The sequence below is a fragment of the Camarhynchus parvulus genome, chromosome 15, assembly GCF_901933205.1.
Source record: "Camarhynchus parvulus chromosome 15, STF_HiC, whole genome shotgun sequence".
In the NCBI taxonomy this organism is placed as follows: Eukaryota; Metazoa; Chordata; class Aves; order Passeriformes; family Thraupidae; genus Camarhynchus; species Camarhynchus parvulus.
Window position 1 is genome coordinate 9818760 of NC_044585.1, and position 13977 is coordinate 9832736.

General features: G+C 55.5%; 1 protein-coding gene across 1 annotated transcript in view; it reads right to left on the bottom strand.

Annotated features, from left to right (window-relative positions):
* Positions 1-636: 636 nt before the first annotated feature.
* Positions 637-13977, bottom strand: part of FAM222A (family with sequence similarity 222 member A) — a 28311-nt gene continuing 14970 nt past the window's right edge. The window contains exons 2-3 of the mRNA XM_030959261.1: positions 13614-13732; positions 637-3197 (exon numbers count right to left, since the gene is read on the bottom strand). Of these exons, the coding sequence (XP_030815121.1) occupies positions 1987-3197; positions 13614-13695 (1293 nt within the window). The 5' untranslated portion in view covers positions 13696-13732 and the 3' untranslated portion in view covers positions 637-1986. The remainder of the gene's footprint in view (positions 3198-13613; positions 13733-13977) is intronic.

Genomic DNA, 13977 nt, shown 5'->3' on the forward strand with positions numbered 1-13977 from the left:
ATCCCATCCCATCCCATCCCATCCCATCCCATCCCTGTACCTTCCTGGTCATGCACAGAAGGCAGCTGAGCCTCTGCCACCCTCAGTCCCCTCCCTGGCTGGGATAAGGCCACGCCGTGTGTCCCACCATGGGACACGGAGGCCGGGGAGATGCATTTGGGATGCCAGGAGCAATTTGGGATTCAGTCCCACTATCCTGCTGTGATTGCTGCTGCTGGGCAGAGCAGCGGGGTCGGATTTAGGGCCGCCAGAGAGCCCCCACCCCACCTGGGCACCAGGAATGGCCCTGCAAGGGAAACCCAGTGGGAAACAGGAGTGATGGATGGCAGCAGGGATGCCACCCCCTGCGCTGGTGACAGGATGGGGACACGGTGTCTGACCCTGTCCTCCGGGTGCACGTGAGGCCACAGCCCTAATCCCAGGGATTTGTCCCATGTGCCACCCCTTGGGTGTGAGATGGAGACTGGTGCCACCGGATTAATGGCTCAGCATCGTTAACAGGTTATTTATAGGTGCTCCTCCGTGCCCTAAAAATCTCTGGGAGCAGGGGAGTTGTCCTGGCTCTGGGGGAGGCCACAGCAAAGCAAAGAGACTCCAGAGCACACATCCAGTGAGATCCTGGTTTTACTTTGGGAAAAACACCATCCGGACACACGGCTTGCGGGTTTTGTGTTGGTTTTTTTTTTTTCTTTTTTTTTTTTTTCCTTTTTTTCATTTTGTTTTCTCATTTTTAAAACAATATAGTGCAGCCAGCACTTCTCACAGTAGAATATAATGGTCAATTTTAGTATAAAAAAAAAACATTCTCAGAGATTTGTAAATGCACTTAGTGCTTGAACAGGCTTTCAGGGATACAGTACCTCTTTTCCGAGCACAATCACCTTGGGTTTCATCGGGATATTATTCTTCTTTTACCTTTAAACATCAAAACACTTTGTATTTCATGGTGAGGAGTCTTTTGTAAATGAACAAATCTATTAAACACAGAATTACACAGAGTGAATAATGGACCATAATAATTTTGGAATTGTTTGTGTTTTTTTAAAAAAAAAAAAAAAGAGAAAAAAAAGGAGGTATGTGAGCACCCCAGTACCGCGACCCAGAACCAAGGTAGAACTGACAGTAAGGGGGGAAATAAAACAGCCTGGATGTGTGAGAGCCAGGTGTTCCCAGGAGAGAGGGGCTGAGGGGGTCCCGAACCTCCTGGTTGAGTGGGAATAGGAGCCGTGGCCACTGTGGGGCCGGGTGAGAGGAGGAGGATGAGGAGGAAGAGGGGTGGGAGGAGACTCTGTAGCAGCCAACACATAGATGTACAGCCTAAGTCAACTAAAAAAAAAAAAAAAAACCAAAATTAAAAAAACCAAAAAATCTGTTCAAGTTTTCAAGTGTTTTTCTTAAATAGCCTCCAGACTGTCCCCAGTTATTAGCTTTAATCAAAGCAGTGCAAGTTACGGACTTCAGCTACAGGTCAGGCGCCAGCTCCCTGCGGCCACACGCCGGGCTGGGACTGGCCACCACTAGGCTGGCACTGGCCACCACGGAGCCTCCCAGCCACTGTGGAGCCTCCTGGACAGCTGCCAGGTCAGCACTGGCCACCACGGAGCCTCCCAGCCGCACACTGGGCTGGGACCCACCCTGGAGCCTCCCGGCCGACCACAACACCGGGCTCTGCCCCGCTCTGGGCACCGCCAGCACAGCAGCAGAGCCTCCCCTCCCTGGATAGCAGCAACTTGTAGCAATTCCCTGTTCACATTCGTGGAGATAAAATGATTTCTGAGCTATATAGACAAGCGGTCCTTCGGCTTCCAGCGGGTCGCGGGCGTGTCCAGTCTGGGGACCCCGGTGCAACGCCAGTGTCCCGGGAGCCCTTTCAGCAGCCAGCCCCGCGTCCCCCTCCCTGTCCCCCCGCCCTCGCTGCCGCGGTCCGGCACCCGCAGCTCGCGCCAAAGTCCTCGCCCTGGGTTTGGGAAGAGCAGCATCCGTCCCTTATCTGTAGACGGGCAGGCGGATGTGGGCGTGCTGGTGGTCCAAGAGCCTTGGCACAGACACGGTCTCGTAGCCCTTGCCCAGCATCTGCTCCTTGATGCAGGGCGGGTGGATGTCGTTGATGAGATACTCCAGGGACTGGAGGCTGCTGCTGAGGATGGAGGTATTGCAGAGGGTCTTGCTGGGCAGCCCCTCGGCCGGGGGCACCCCCAGCTCGCGGGGCCCGGCCCCCAGCTCCGGCGGGTTGTAACAGTCGCTGTTGGGGGTCACCAGGATGCTGTTCCAGGGGGGAGCGAAGTACTGCCCCACCGCGAAGTTGCCGTGCATGCAGTTCAAGGGGGACGAGCTCACCTTGTCGGCGGCGCCGCCCAGCCCGTAGGGCCGCGAGGCGCCCGCGCACGTCTCGGGGGATTTGCTGAGAGCCCCGCCGCCGCCGCTGCCCCCGCTGTACATTCGCAGGTGCTGCTGCTGCTGCTGCTTCTGCTGCCACACCAGGTAGTCCATGCCCTCGGGGTAAACGCCCGCCTTGGGTCCCAGGGCGGCGGCCGGGTTGGAGCCCAGCGCCAGCTCGGCGCCCTTGCGGCACTCGGGCAGGACGGTGCCGCCGTAGCTGGGGGCGAAGGCGCCGTGCTTGGCAGGGCTGGGGTGGGCGGCCACGACAGCCGGGCAGCCGGGCTGGGCACCCTGCGCCTGGCACTGCTGATTGATCTGGTAGATGATGCTCTGGATGGAGGGCAGGTTGGAGGGCGGCAGCACCAGGCTCCTGCCCGCCAGCGGCAGCACCGAGGCCGCCACCGTCACGTTGGGGGGCACGGGACCCTCCAGCTGCTTCTGGCCGCCGTGGTAGCTCAGCTGCCCGGCACAGGAGGGACCTTGAGCTAAAGTGCTTGAGGCGGGGTAGGGAGCGACGCCCACCTGGGCGGGCGAGAGCTTAGTCCGCTTCCCCTCCGAGTTCTTCACCACGCTTTTGCTGGAGGCTTTGACGATGGCCAGCAGCCCCTGGTAGCCGCCAGCATGCAGGGGGTAGGGGCTGTACCTCTGCCCCGTGGTGTCGTAGCCGTTCACCGTCCGGTTAAGGTGCTTGTGCTGGGGGACCCTGATGTTGGTGGGGAAGATCTTGATGGTCAGCGGGCTGTTGGCCACCTTCTGTGCGTAGGCGTCCAGCTCGGCGGGGCTGGGGTAGCGTGGGGAATGCATGGGGGCCGTCTCGCCTGTGGGAGCAAAGCTTGGGGTGAATCCAGTGCCAGCAGGGTGAGGGGACCCAGCATCCCAGCATCGTCCTCCCACCATCTTCCCCTTGGACCTCTCCAGGCAGAAACCAGGTCACGGCACCGAGCTGTCCCCTCCCGCTGACGGGAGTCACTTGTAAGTGGCCTAAAATAAACTCGGTGTGGAGAATGGAAATGTCACTTTACCCAACGGGGGAATCTTTCTCTGAGATTGGATTTAAACTACATTATACAAGCAATTTCATGGGTGCTTTGCACTGCTACGAGAACCTCACCAAAAATGGAAAAGCATTGCATTTACCAGCCATAAATCAGCAGTTCCTATAATGAGCACAAAAATGTCACTTTTATGCAATTTTACAGATGAACAAAACTGGTGAAATTAACTGTGGTAACCTACTGGAGTCAGCAAAAGCCACTGCAGAAAAAAAAAATTATATATGTATATAGTTTTGTTCCTTTCAAACTCTTTCCTGAGCAAGTTTCTGCCATTCTGGTGTGAAAACTCATTTGTCGTTCCCATTATACTTTCATTTGGAGTTTATCTTGAGTATCCAATGAGCCACCAACTGTGAAAATGATTAAATCTACAAAATCTATCTAATAGATGGAATAAATTAGGTGCTTAAAATCTCCACACACACTCACACACACACACAGATGCAGGCACGTGCATGTACACGTTGGAACATGGGAATGAGGGTTGGTTCCCAGCTGGTTCCCAAAATTCCCAGCACTGCCAAGGGATATCTATGGCACACTGGGAATACCAGACCTGGTGGCTGCCCAGAGGAAGATTTTGCAAGGGAGAGATGGTAAAATTGGGGGGTTTGGGGAGGCCCAGCCTTCCCAAGCAGTTCAGCCCCTCAATGGTACCTGGAGCACTCAGCTCCCGATGCCACCAGCATCAGCAACCCCTGATGTCACCACACCCTGGGTGGCAAAGTCACCACGGAAGAGCTGCACCTCTGGGCACATTCCACATTCCCTGTGAGGGGATTGCTTGTCCCAGTTCCACTCTGAGTGGCATTTCCATGGCTGTGACATTTCCATGGCTGTGACATGCCCGGATGAACCAGGCATTGCTTAAATCCAGGATTCAGCAGGAGGGATGCACTGGAATCTGTGACTCTCCACATCATCCCTGCTCCCAGCAGCAGAGGGGGGACACAGCAGCGAGGCTGTGGCTGCTCTCCACGCTCTCCATCCATGGCCACTCTCCATGCTCCCCATATTCGCCATCAGGGCAGTCATTGCCCAGGCAGGACGCAGCACCTGCGCCAGCCATTGCTCCCATTAAGCTGATGTTATGGGCTTTTTGCAGGTGTCTTAAATAGGCATTGTCATTAACAGGTGTATTAAGCCAATTAAAAGCAGTGCCTTTGAGGAGGATTTAGAGGAGCTGTTGGAACACGGGAGGAACAGCACCAGCAGCTCCCTCTGGCAGGACACATGGGGACGTGTGGCACCAGGACATCCCAGGCACTGAGCCTCCAGCCCTGGGAAGCTCCTGCAGAGCCAGCAGGGCAGTGAGGGCACACTGAGGGGGCTCTGCTGGACATGGGCACCGCCCAAGCCAGTGGGTGCAGGGGGCTGAGAATGGCATTTCTTTACCCAGAGGCACAGCATGGAATGGCACAGCATGGAATGGCACAGCATGGAACGGCATGGCACGCACATCTGCATTCCCCTTCATGCCAGCACCACTGTCCTTGGAGGTGGCAGTATTGTGAATACTCAATTAACATGACACTAATTAGCTGGTGACACTTGCAGAATCCCTAATGAGCCCATTCTGTGGAAAATGCTCCTTTCCGAGAAAAAAATATTAAAAAACCAAGGGGCTGTTACAAGAGAGAGGGAAGGAGGTGGTGTCACCTGGAGACACGCGGCTCCCGGACAGGGATAACCAAAACCCTATCCCCAAGCACTGGGGCTACAGGTGACACTTTAGGGCTGGCCCTGTGCCATGGGACAAGGCGGGTGATCCGAGCCTGGATCTGAGCCTGGATCCGAGCCTGGATCAGCCTGGATCCAAGCCTGGATGCGAGGCCATCGCCACCCGCCAGCCGGGGCGCGTGCCCGCCGCAGCCTTTGTCGCCTCTTTGCTCCAGCTGCGTTGGATGTGACAAGGCACCGACTCGGTTGTGTTGTCACATCTCAGGGTGACGCACTGCACCCCCGCCGGGAAAATTACAGAGAGCCGCTCTGCCGGCGGCGCTGCCGCTCTCCGCAGTAATTACTGCTTTCCAGGGGCTCTAATTGCTGCGGGATGCAAACTCGCCCGAGCCACCGCGGCACCGGCGGGCGCAGCCGGCCCCGACACTGCCGCTCGCTCTTTGTCCTCTGTGTCCATCTCCTCCTGAACCCGGAGCATCGGAGCCAGCCCCAACACTGCCGCTCGCTGTTTGTCCTTCCTGTACATCTCCTCCTGAACCTGGAGCCAGCCCCAACACTGCCTCTCGCTGTTTTTCCTCCATGTCCATCTCCTCCTGGACTTGGAGCGTCACAGCCTGTGGGTTGGGGATGCACGGCAGATCTCACGGCCGGCAGCTGGCACAGCCATCACCACCTCTTGCCATCCCTAAACCCAGCCCAGGCACTGCCACAGACCAGCCCCTCCTCCCAGCTCCTTCCCTCCCTCACTGGCATTCCCATGGGATGCGTCCGGCACCCCCCTCCCCGCCCCAAGCTCCCCCTCCCTCCCTGACCTGCTCTATTTTTCCAGCCTGCACTCAATAACGGCTAAATAATTGAATCTGCTCAGCAGCTGAAGATTTGGTTTGAATTTTATTGGAATTTTAAATTGTTTTGTTTCTTCGGTATTTTATTACTGTAAATGGAAAATGCATCGCCCGCAGTAATAATCCGATGGCTTTTTATATTACTCTGAGCTTCTGCTTGGAGCATTATTGGAAAGCCACGGCAGCGAGGAGACCCCAGCTAATGGCAGCACGGGCTTATGAGATTATGCCTCCAGCTAAACAACTTTTTACTTTAGCAAATTGGCCACCAAACCCAGTCCCAGACACAGATGTAAATCCCAGACCCCGCTGGGGCCGCGGTCCGGGATAAATCTCTGGTTTATGGAGCAGGGAGCTCCAGCCCTGCTGTGCCCAGAGCAGCAGGATGAGGCAAAATGTCCAACAGGGAGCAGGGATGGCTGCAGGAAGGGTGGGAGAAACCCCTCTCCCAAAACCTCCTCAAACGTGCCCACCTGCTGCTGGCATCACTCACATCCCCCACAGATCCAGCATTCCCTGCATCTCCCAAATCCCCCATATTCACACTATTCCCTGCATCCTCTGCATTCCTCTGATCCCTGGTGTCCCCAGGGACCCCCACACCTCGCCTGGCTACAGCCACAAGGTCTAGGGAAAAAAAAAGGAAGATGGGAAGAAAGGAGAGAAGGGAAGCTAACCAGGGTTAGCTTGGTTTAACTTGGTTAAAGCAGTTGTGGGATCAAAATGGCACCAGGAAGGATGCCCGGGAGCAGGAAGGAGAGGAATGATGCTCAAGACCAGGAGGGATGCTCAGTCCTGGGAAGGATGTTGGGGATCAGGAGGAATGATAAGAACCAGGAAGGACAGAGTGGATCCTCACTGCTAGAAAGGATGCTCAGGACCAGGAAGGGCAGGATGGACGCTCAGCACACAGCAGGAAGCTCCACTCAGGGGGCGCCTGTGTGACCCCCAGGATGGTGCTGGAACAACACCCCTGGCTGGGTTCCCTCTCCCCTGGATGATGATGAACATGGGCACCAGCAATTTGTGCCTTCAATTTCCAGTCCATGAGGCTGCACTGCCTGGCAGCTGCCCAGCTCTGGAAGGGGATGGGGAGCATGAGGATGTTTGGGTGCACAGAAGGAACAATTTGGGGATCAGCACCAGCAGCACCACAGCCCTGAGCAAGGACTGCTCAGGGAGAAGCTGAGAAGGGATGTGGCAGGACACGGCACCTCAGTGGTTAACAGCAGCACGAGAGACACGTGCTGCTCCCTCCCTCCCCCCATTCCTTCCCAGATAAGATGGGACAATCCTTATTTTTACACATCGAAGGCGCTACAATATTTTGCAATAAATGAAAGAAGTAATCTCGGCAGGGAATCTTTATAACGCTGCCGAAGGCGACGTGTGGCTGGCTGGAAGATTCCCTGAGCAGAGGATGGGCCTGGCCTTCACTGTGGTCCCAAAGGAAAAGGCTTTTCACCCCTTTTTCAGATGGGAAAAAAGCTGCAATGGAGGGCTCGACCCCAAAAAAGCAGCTCAAGAAAAGCTTCCTTCCCAGATCTGTCTTCACGTGGTCCCACTGCCACATTCACCCTGGGAAGGGGCATTTTCCTGGAGCCCTGAGCATCCTACCCAACCTCACCTTCCCTGCTCATCCTCACCCTCCATCCTGTCCTGCCCTGCCTCTCTCCCAGAACAGCACTGGCATTTCCAGCCCTGGGCTCCTGGTTTGCTCCTGCCCGGCCTCTCTGAGCTGGCAGGGCAGAAGGGCAGCAATTAGGCAGGATTTTTAATTGGCACAGGGGCAGGAGGGGTGGGAAGCGGAGTGATGCCGGGAGGAGGCAGGAGCACACTGGGGACCTCAGCAGCCCTGCCAATGGCTCTTATTAAAAAATAATAGTGCTGCAGCCTCCAAATGAATTAAATTCTGTGAGAGCAGAGAGCTCGTCCCCAGCTTTGGGACCAGGATCCCTGTTCCCCTCGCAGCAAGGCAATCCCAATGCCTTCCAAGCTTCAAAAAGCATCAAAAATCCCCTTTTTCTCTGCCTGCCGCGCTGGGAACAGATTTTGTAAAAGCTAAACCCTAAATATTTGCAAAACACTTGGAAGAAACCTCAATATTTGGAAAACACTTGCAAGAAAACAAACAAAAGCTGCTACATTTAACAAATCAAGACAGTCCTTCAAGTTTTGGGTCTGTGCCCCAAGCAGCAAAGCTGCCTGGCAGGATCTGGCTGCCCTGGAGGGCAGAGCCTGGCACAGCTGGCACACAGAGCCAGTGACCCCAGCCAAGGGCAGGGCACATTCCAGAGGGTCCCAGATGGAGCTGGGGGGTGCCTGGGGGATGCTGCCCTGCCCAGACCGGGGTGCCCAATGGATGGGCATGGGGAGAGCAGCCACGTGGTTTTTGGGGGGGCTGTGGGCACTGCTCCAGGAGGGTTGGGCGGCTGCCACATCCCCCAGCCCTCCCACCCGGCATGAGCAGCGGTTTCTATGGTGACAGTGTCCCCAGGATGGGTGGCACAGAGTGGTGACAGTGTCCCCAGGATGGGTGGCACAGAGGTGCTGTGGGGGTCCCTGGCTGCCCTCCCCATCACTGAAGGGACAGCACCACCCGTGTCCCCAAAATCACCGCATCCCCACGGCACAGCCCCCACTGTGGGACCCCCTGACCCCGGCGTGGAGCATCCCCAGTGCCAGGAGCTGAGACAAACCCAGCTCTGGGGGTTTAAATTAACCCAACTCCAGCAATAACAGCGGGAGGAATCCATCTGAATAACCGTAGGTGGCAAACCCCGCGCGGCGGCGGCAGCGCCGGAATCTGCAAAGACAACAAAATTCATGACAAAGCACAAAGGGAAGCGCCGGGCTCGCCGTCCCCAGATATTCATCCGTTAACACGTTCCCTTTTTAGGCTGACATGTCATTTCAGACGGGCCTTTCTTCCTCCCCTTTCTTCTCCCCCTCGTCGCGCGCGGCTCTGCCGAGGCGGCTGCTGAATTGGATCACCTCGGGGCGAGCACTTTATTATCTGCAGTCAAAGCGTCACCACAAATACCCGTCTACACACACACGTGTCACTTCCCATTTGTCTCCTCCACGAGGTATTAGCCCTGCACAGGCACCGTGCTCTGTGCCACCACAGCCACCACAGACACCGTGCCCCGGCGCGAGGATGCCCCGGTGCCATCCCAAAGCCAGCCCGATGCTGTCCCATTGTCACCCCAAAGCCAGCCTGATGCTGTCCCATTGTCACCCCAATGGACCCTAATGCTGCCCTGATGCCACCCTCATGATCCTCAAGTGCCACCTCAGCACTACCATGAGGCTACCACTATACTGCTTTAATGTCACCTACGTGCCACCCAACAGCCCTGAGGGCACCCAACACCCTGTGCCACCCATCTGAAGCCAACAGAGCCCTAAAAAGCCACCCCAAAGGCACCCTGAGGCCACTCCAACACAACTGCCACCCCAATGCCATGCCAGTGCCACCTCTCAGAAGCCCTGATGCCATCAGGAGGGGACCCCACCACCTCTGTTGTCCCTGCAGCTCATCCCAGCTGCCCCCAGCCCCTCTGCTCACTCATCCACAGCCAATTAATATTTTAATTAATTTAAGACATGGGTTCTGTACCTGCTGAGAGGAGCAGGATGGGCACCCCCAAAGCAGGGTGCCCCATCCTGGGGTCTGCCAGTGCCCAGCAACCTGCTCTGTGGCCAACGGACCACCACAATCCTGGGGAGTTTGGGACACAAACCAAACCTTGGGCACTGCACCATTACCAGCCAAAGCCACCCCAAATCCAGGGCTCTGACCTGGCAGGAGATGGGCACTGAGCAGCCCCACCTCACCCTCCACACATGACCAATGGAAAAGTGTTTTTGCAGCAATTCCTGGCAGGGAAAGTGCAAGTCAACAGCACATTTTGGGCCCAGCAGTTAATTGAACTCCTTTTTATGGCACGTATATAAATACACAGAACCATCATTAACCGATCCCTTCCAGAAACTGAAAATGAAAGAATTAATCTTACTTCACTCATGTGTAACCCCTCATGAAATTAAAATGATGTTTTATGGGTGTGTACAAAAGCAAAGCCTCGCTGCAGCCACTCTAATGAAAATGCCCTTGGAACAAGCAGAATTGGGTAACGAGAGGCCATTAAATGGGGCCTCATCCCGTGTGCAATTAACTGTTTATCACTGATTAGAGTCCCCACAGGTGCAGGGAGAGCTGTGTGTGACCCTGGAGCTGAGTCCCTGGCAGCGAGCCCTGGCCATCACCTCTCATTAGGGCCATCCCCTCGTTAGTGTTCAAATACCCAGGGAAGGTATTAAATACCCTGTGAGAGTTTGTGCTGCCCCCAAAGAGCCATTTATCACACTGTCCCCATGGGGCTGAGGTGACAGCTCCCGTGGGACCCCTGGCACAGAGGATGTGAATGGTGAAAGAATCCCCAGGCTGGTTTGGGTTGCAGGGACCTTATGGGCATGGACACCTTCCACTATCCCAGGTTGCTCCAAGCCCTGTCCAACCTGGCCTGGGACACTTCCAGGGATCCAGGGGCAGCCACAGCTTCTCTGGGCACCCTGTGCCAGGGCCTCACCTCCCTCACAAGGAAGAATTCTTTCCCAAAATCCATCTATCCCTTCCTTCTGTCAGTGTGAAGCCATTCCCACTCATCCTGCCATTCCACAGTCTTGTAAATAACCCCTCTCCATCTTTCCTGTAGGCCACAGAGGATGCTCAGGAGGTTCACCTCTGTGAACTCCCCACGGCTCCCAGCGCCTTTAGGGGGACACACATCCTGCTCCCTGCCACACTCCCAGCCCCAGGCTGGCTGGAGGAGAGCACATGGAATACAACATTTCATTAAATACCATCCACTGCTCTGTGACTGCCGAGAGAGTGGGAGCGACCAGAGAGTTTGGCCAAGCTGAGAGGGGCATTATTTGATTTATAATTTAAATAAAGCTCAGGATTCCTGTAATGTGCCCAGGATAAAATCAAAAGGGACCAGGCTGCTGGAGTTAATTGGACATGATATTTTCCTGAGGATGCTGCTGCTCTGCAGGCTCCTGCTCCTCTGCTGGAGGAGGGAGGGCTGGAAGGGCTCTGGCACCTTCCTGCATCCTCCTCAAGGCATGCCAGGCTGGTTCCTATGGAAAAGTTTTGGGAATACCACTGGCAACAGCAGCAAAGTCACCTCCAGCTCTGTCAGGATGGATTTTGTGGGATGCTCCAGGCCCGCTGGGATGCAGCCACACAGACGTGGGAGGCACAGAGATGGGGGGGACAACAATCAGCAGGAAAGGCCAGGGGCAGAACCGAGGGGTGAAGGCACCAGCAGCTCCCTGCATGGGCAGGAAAATGAGTCAGCTCACCTTTTACGTGAAATTAATACCAAAATTAATCAGCGGCGCGGGCAGGATAATAGGATTTCACAGTGGTGCCGGGCCAGACGGCCAATGTGCCGAGAGCCAGACTCATTTAATATCGACAGAAACAATGCCAGAGGACAGAAATAAGACCCATAAAGATAATTACTGAGATACTCAGGAGCAAATTAAGTAATCAGAGGCACTTCTAAATTGCGCCTGGTTTGAAGAGCGCGCTCTCCGTGCCGATTCCCCGGCGGGCGCTCCGGTGGCAGCCCCGCGCCTGCTCCCAGCCCCTCCACCCTGCTTCCCCCACAGGTGCCATGAACAAGGAAGGGAAAATTGTATTCCAAGCCAGATGCGTGGCCCTGGATGTCACCTGCAATTTAATTTGCGCTGGCAGGAGGCAGAGAGGAGCGAGACGCGCCGGATTTGCCCGTAATGAGCGGAAACATACGGGCAGCTAAACTTTGATTAAGGTGACCTGGCTGGTGGCAGCCCGTGGTGAGTGCAGCGTGGGGGTCTGGGCAGGAGCTTGGCTGCTGCCACCCATCCCAGGGGACACAAATCTCTTGGAGATCTCAGGTGAGCACGGTGCTGCCTGAGGGATGGGGTGAGATCAGTCAAAAACTGTCTCCTGGGTACCCCACACTGCCAGGGGGCAAACCTCTGCCCCCATCCCACTGGCACAACTCCAGGACCATTGGGGTCCTGGGGCTGGGACCCTCCCAGGACACAGGCAGCTGTATCCAGAAGGGTCTCTCACACCCAGTGAGAGATGCTCCACACACATGGTGTCACATACATGGCACCGTGTGTGACACCACATAAGGGCTCCTGCTTCCCAAACCTCCTTATTTCAGCACCTATGGCAGGGTGGGAAATGCTAGAAAGCACCACCCCCCCAGCAGGAAGGTGCCTCTGGGCTTTGTTCCATGAGCTCAGCTGGTCCTTAGCTCTGTTGGGAATGCTGTGGGGACCAGCAGGTGTATCCCGACCCCAGGAGCACAACGAGCTCACACAGAGATTCTCAATGCTGAACACCTCCAGTCTCCAGAAAACCCTGCCAGGCTCATTCTGCCCGTGGGTCTCAGACCATGTGGGCATGGCTGAGCTCATTATTCCATGGACAGGACACCTCTCACCAGCCCTGTGCTGCTACAATGCTCAGGCATGATGGATTATGAATATTTTTACAAGAGCAGCATCCTTTTTCCTTCCAGACACCAACAAGGAGGAGACCTGGGAGGCACTGCATGACACCTGGGTGCCCAAAACCCCACCTCTGGTCTGGGTGTCCTATTCCCTGTGCTGGCCACTGGGGAGCTTCACACAAAAAATGATGGAATCCGAATGGTTTGTATTGGAAGTGACCTTAAAGATCACCCATTTCCCCCCCTCTGCCATGGGCAGGCACACCTTCTGCTCCAAGCCCTGTCCATGGCCATGAACATGATAAGTTTCAGGGATAAAAGAACTTCCAGGGATAAATAACCCTCCTGGCTGGCAGTGCAATGCTGAAGCAATGCTGTGGGTCCCCAGAGAGGCTGAGCATCATCCAAAATCCATGCCCAGCTTACCCAAACCTCATGCCCAGCTCACCTGGTGCCCAGGTAGAGGGAAAAAAAAAAAAAACATCTACAGGAAAATCCAGCTCATTAAACAAACACCCGGGGGCTGTCACAGCCTAACAAGCAGAGCTTTAGCAGCTGATTTGTCTTCAGCCGGCAATGTTTAAAAATCCAACTGAGACCAGCAGAAAAATATCCACTCCCCTCTTTAAAACACACATTCATCACTTGAGAATCTTAATGCGTCTTTCCCAGCCGGGGAGGTCAAACACGCCTGCCTAAAGCAGGCTCATTAAATATACATTTAATCACGGTTTGGATTGAGAGACAAAGGCTGGGAGAGACAGGTGCTTTGCTGGAGTGACCTTTTGGATCCCATTTTAATGTAACTAGTTTACAGCTTATCTTAAAGGCCAGCTCCTGGGGAAGGCGAGCTGCAGCACAAACGGGGAAAGTAATTAGGGGGGGAAGGGCCGGGGAGGTTTGGGGGGCCGGCTGCACCATCCTCTGCTGCCGCCACGCTTCCCAGGCAGCTCTGCAACGTTTGCTGAAGTTGGACTTATCAACCACAGAACCCAATTTAATTTGCTTATCTTGGCTCCTTCCTCCCCCTCTCCTCCCCGCTTCTCCTGCTCTTTTTAATTATCGGTTAAATAAATGTCTTTTTCAATAAGGGAAACAGCATCAAAGCGGGCGCCCGCCCCCGGGGCACTTACACTTGCGTGGCTCCAGCGCCTTGTTGGGGCAGGGGAGGTGCTGGGCTGGGGGGTTCTGGGTCCTCTGCAGGCAGGCCAGCATGGTCTGGGCTTCCCTGCGGGCGTTGCCGCCCCACACCCTGCAAGAGAGGAGACACACGGTGAGCCAGGGACCTGCCACCCCCTGCCACCACCCCCGCGCAGCTCCCCAGCACTCAGCGCCTTCGCTGCTCTGGAGATAAACAACCAACTCTGAAAGCCTGAAGTGAATAGGGATGTATATAAAATAAATATGAAGGTCTCAGCGGGTGATTTGCGCTTCCTGCGGAGCTTTCCGCCCTTCCCAACGGGAATGTGGCAGTGCCAGGCGTGCCAGCCGGTGCCT